The 3,882-nt window shown below is 40.1% G+C and overlaps 1 protein-coding gene across 2 annotated transcripts in view; it reads right to left on the reverse strand.

Annotated features, from left to right (window-relative positions):
• Positions 1-363: 363 nt before the first annotated feature.
• Positions 364-3,882, reverse strand: part of TMA16 (translation machinery associated 16 homolog) — a 32,214-nt gene continuing 28,695 nt past the window's right edge. For both annotated transcript variants that reach the window (XM_045295764.1, XM_045295765.1), the window contains 2 exons: positions 1,955-1,997; positions 364-584 (listed from right to left, as the gene is read on the reverse strand). In XM_045295764.1, the coding sequence (XP_045151699.1) occupies positions 404-584; positions 1,955-1,997 (224 nt within the window). In that variant the 3' untranslated portion in view covers positions 364-403. The remainder of the gene's footprint in view (positions 585-1,954; positions 1,998-3,882) is intronic.

A 3,882-nucleotide genomic window follows, 5' to 3' on the forward strand; every position in this document is an offset into this window, starting at 1 on the left:
AAAAAATCAAGGTTACTTTTTCAGAGGGGAGTAAGTGAAGAGTATTGCTCAAAGACACAATTGCGAGAGGCATCAGTAGGATCTTTTCATGAAACAAGTTGCTATGAGCTGCTCACTGTGTGACGTTAAAGCCCACTCCTACCCAGTTAGGCAGTCCTAAAAAAACACGAGGGGGGAGAAGAAACTGTTTTCTGTCTTCATTCAAATCAACTCCTGCCCCCCAAAATTCAGGTTAAAAGGGATTTTTGGTCACTACATTTGAACAAATTAATACAAACTATAAAGCAACCTTCCTCTTTCCTTATAATGTTAAGTAAAAATTCTGCCCGTTTTAAAACTACAAATAAAATCAATAAGCGTACCTCGATGTTCTCAAATTTATTCACAACTCAAGTATAGTCCATTAGGTTACTGGAGTCATTTCCTCATCAGAGCTGCTGGATTCATCTTTTAGTTCCAATTCCTCTAAGACTTTGTCTTCAGCTGTAACGTTTTTCTTCTTGCATTTCTTGGGAATTGCATCGTTTTTACAGATTTTCCTCATCTTAATGTTTGGCAATTTCTTCAGATCAAAATCCCATTCTCTAGACAAAAGGAAGTTAGTTGGTGGTGGGAAAGGTGGGAGTAAGTTGTCTACAGTAAATATGCTGAAAGTAGCAGAGACGTTTCTACATGTATAGCAGACTGAAGTGCACTAGAAAGAAAAGTATAAATGCACTGGAAAAACAAACAGGAGAGCAGAGGCTTGCTGTCTTATACTTGAGCATTTCCCTTAATTTACACCAGAGGTGACCGCACAGAGTCCTGCATCTCTGAAGTAAGACAGGAGAGCATTAGGCTAAAGCTACAAGGGGACGCTGCACAATTCTTTAGTTCTTCCTGAGTATCATCCCGATTAAGCTATAAAGCAACAAATAACAGAAGTAGGACTCGTGTCATGCCTGTCTATCGCTAAAATACATGACCAGGAAAAGGATTTTCTTCCTTTTCACACGTGATGGTGCATCACAGTTACCGGTAAGTTTCAGCAATCAAGTAAGTTTAACAATAAGTTTAAAACTTCCAGTTTTTGACCAGCAGAACTTTCTGTGACAATACTTGTTCTTCTTTTAGAAGCATGGAAATTTCAAACAACAACACTAACAAAGGCTATGCTCATCTCAGGGGGACACCAAAGCCAAATGGCACAACAGACCGTATATACTCGAGTATAAGCTGACCCCAAAATCAGCCAAGGCACTTAATTTTACCACAACAGCAGCATGAAAAACATGCTGGACACTTGGCTTGTATACAAGTCTATACAGCAGTTCACAAAGACAGTGCTCTACACCCTAATTCAGTGATTCGCAACGGGCTCTTAAAGAACAGTGACGAAAGCCAAACTGGACTCAAGGACCATGTACACGTCCGACTACAGCGCAGAAAATCGCAAGAATCAGACGGTGCCTGGCGACCACTACTACATGCTCCCAGGAAGATCTCAAGGCAAGGCCCTGGACAGTGAACCGGACTCAGAATGCACTCTGCCCCCTGGTGGCAGGGACTGGGTACCCTCAAGACTGCGGCCCTGAATGATTCTTCAGGGCTGAGCCAAACTCACCTGGGTTAAAGTAATTCATCACTTAGGATCAAGAGGGCAGCATTTACCTGAGGTCAAAGTGCAGAGTTAGGAAAGGAGGAGGAGCCATGTAACACAGGGAGACTGGGAGAAGCAACCGCACACTACAATCTGTAAACCGTCAGCCAATGCACGATACAACATTTTCAAAATAAAAGTGCTTCATTAAAAACAACATTGGAAAAATCCTATGTTCTCTGACCAAAGAGAAAAAGATTAAAAGAAGCAACTGTTTTTCTTTTAGGTCTAAAATCTATATTCCAAAGAGCCGAGCATCTATGTTTCATGTAGTTCACTTACAACTTTAAAGGAATGATAAAAGGACACACTCACCTAAATGTTTTCAGATTACCTGCATCTACAATGTCTGGAATCTCTGGGGAAGAAAAACAATTATATCCGTTACACAAGGCTTTCTAAATTACACCATTTTGTCATGTCTTCATGCATACACTCAGATACAAAAAGCAATAATCCACAGGAGAAACACAAAAGTAAAACCAAGTGTCAAAGCACAGCTACAGTCAACAGGAAAAGTATGCTTGCTGGACAACAGGTTCAGTCAGGACACTGAGAGTCTGCTGTCAGATAATGAACAAGTTTTAGCACAGAATTCTATAAAATAAAGCAATCTATTAATAAACAAGCAAACAAAAAGCCTGTCCTTTGAAACCATTAAAAGATACCTGGAAAATTCCAACCATCAATATGCTAAAGCAACTTGACATTTTTTTCTCCTTCAGTGAAATGTACAAAATTTTCTCGCACATACATCACCTTGTTATAGTTTATTCAAAGAAAGCACGGTAATTTCATATTAGAAAATCTCAACAACAAAAAAAGAAAATCTCAATACTTAAGTGGTGAGAACACACACATAATGATCAACAGAGGCGAGGAAAAAAGTTCAATACAGTTTTAAAACATTCTTAATATAAACTAGGGTGTGAGAGTTTGTTACCATGACTATGAAAAATATCATACACCAATACGCACGATCATACTTACTGGTATAATACAGGAGACATTTATTAAAATTAAAAAAATACACTAAACACCATTACAAAAGTTGAGGCCAATGTATTTCATACAAAATAAATTCCAAACCTCCAAACCAAAAACTGTCGGTGAGTCAGCTCCTACTCATACCAAGCCCACAGGACAGGGTAGAACTGTCCCTAAGAATCTCCAGACTGCCCGTTTTTAAGGGAGTAGAGTGCCTATCTTTCCCCCATGAAGTGGCTGGTGATTTCAAACTGCTGACCTTGATGTTAGCAGACCAACTCTTAACCCACTATGCCACCACTATCAATCAAATGGAAACAATACAAAAGACCTTTAAGGCAGTTTTATACTGACTTTTACAGTCGTTTCAAAAAATACGAATCTGAGGGGTCAAGTGCTTAAAAGGTATAAATTAAGAACATTTAAAATAAATATATCAAATCCAAATATAATGAGTCAGAAATGGTTATGCCACCCTGGTAGGGCAGAGTATCTAGCTACTCTCCTCGGTTTCTTATTAAATTAATTTGGACACGTATTTCTAGATACTTGTGAACCTGCTTCAGTTTATTAACCTTTCACCATGCTTGGGTATACTGTAGTTAGACAACTACCAGAACTAAGTTCCAGTACAGGCTCCAGCACCAAATGATGTTTGTCTCAGACAGTTATTTAAGTACTCATACGCACATACAGATCTCAGTATTGTCACTGTTCCTGTTAGGGACCTCAAGTTGGTTCAGCCGCATAGCAACCTGTGTACACGGCCCTCTGTACAACAGAATGAATACAGATCTCCTTCCATTTCTCTAGTACTTCACAGTTCAAAGAAAACTCTGAATCTTAGCTTCTTACTAGAACCCTAGCTCCTATTCAATTTGAAGTGATGCTGCCTTGTTGGCTTTTTTTTTTTTCTTTTCTTTTTCGTGAGTGAGTGAGACAGTGAGAGTGAGAGAGTGAGTGAGTGTAAGAGTGAGACAGTGAGTGAGGCAGTGAGTGAATGAGTGAGGCAGTGAGAGTGAGGCAGTGAGAGAGTGAGGCAGTGAGAGTGAGGCAGTGAGAGTGAGGCAGTGAGAGAGTGAGGCAGTGAGAATGAGGCAGTGAGAATGAGGCAGTGAGAGTGAGGCAGTGAGAGTGAGTCACTGAGTGAGGCAGTTGAGACAGTGAGTGAATGAGACAGTGAGAGAGTGAGTCAGTGAGTGAAAATGTGGCAGTGAGTGAGTGAGAGTGAGGCAGTGAGAGAGTGAGAGTGAGGC

This window comes from Echinops telfairi, unplaced genomic scaffold (genome assembly GCF_000313985.2).
Source record: "Echinops telfairi isolate 266 unplaced genomic scaffold, ASM31398v2 ScPeMD7_5868;HRSCAF=6743_0, whole genome shotgun sequence".
NCBI lineage: Eukaryota > Metazoa > Chordata > Mammalia > Afrosoricida > Tenrecidae > Echinops > Echinops telfairi.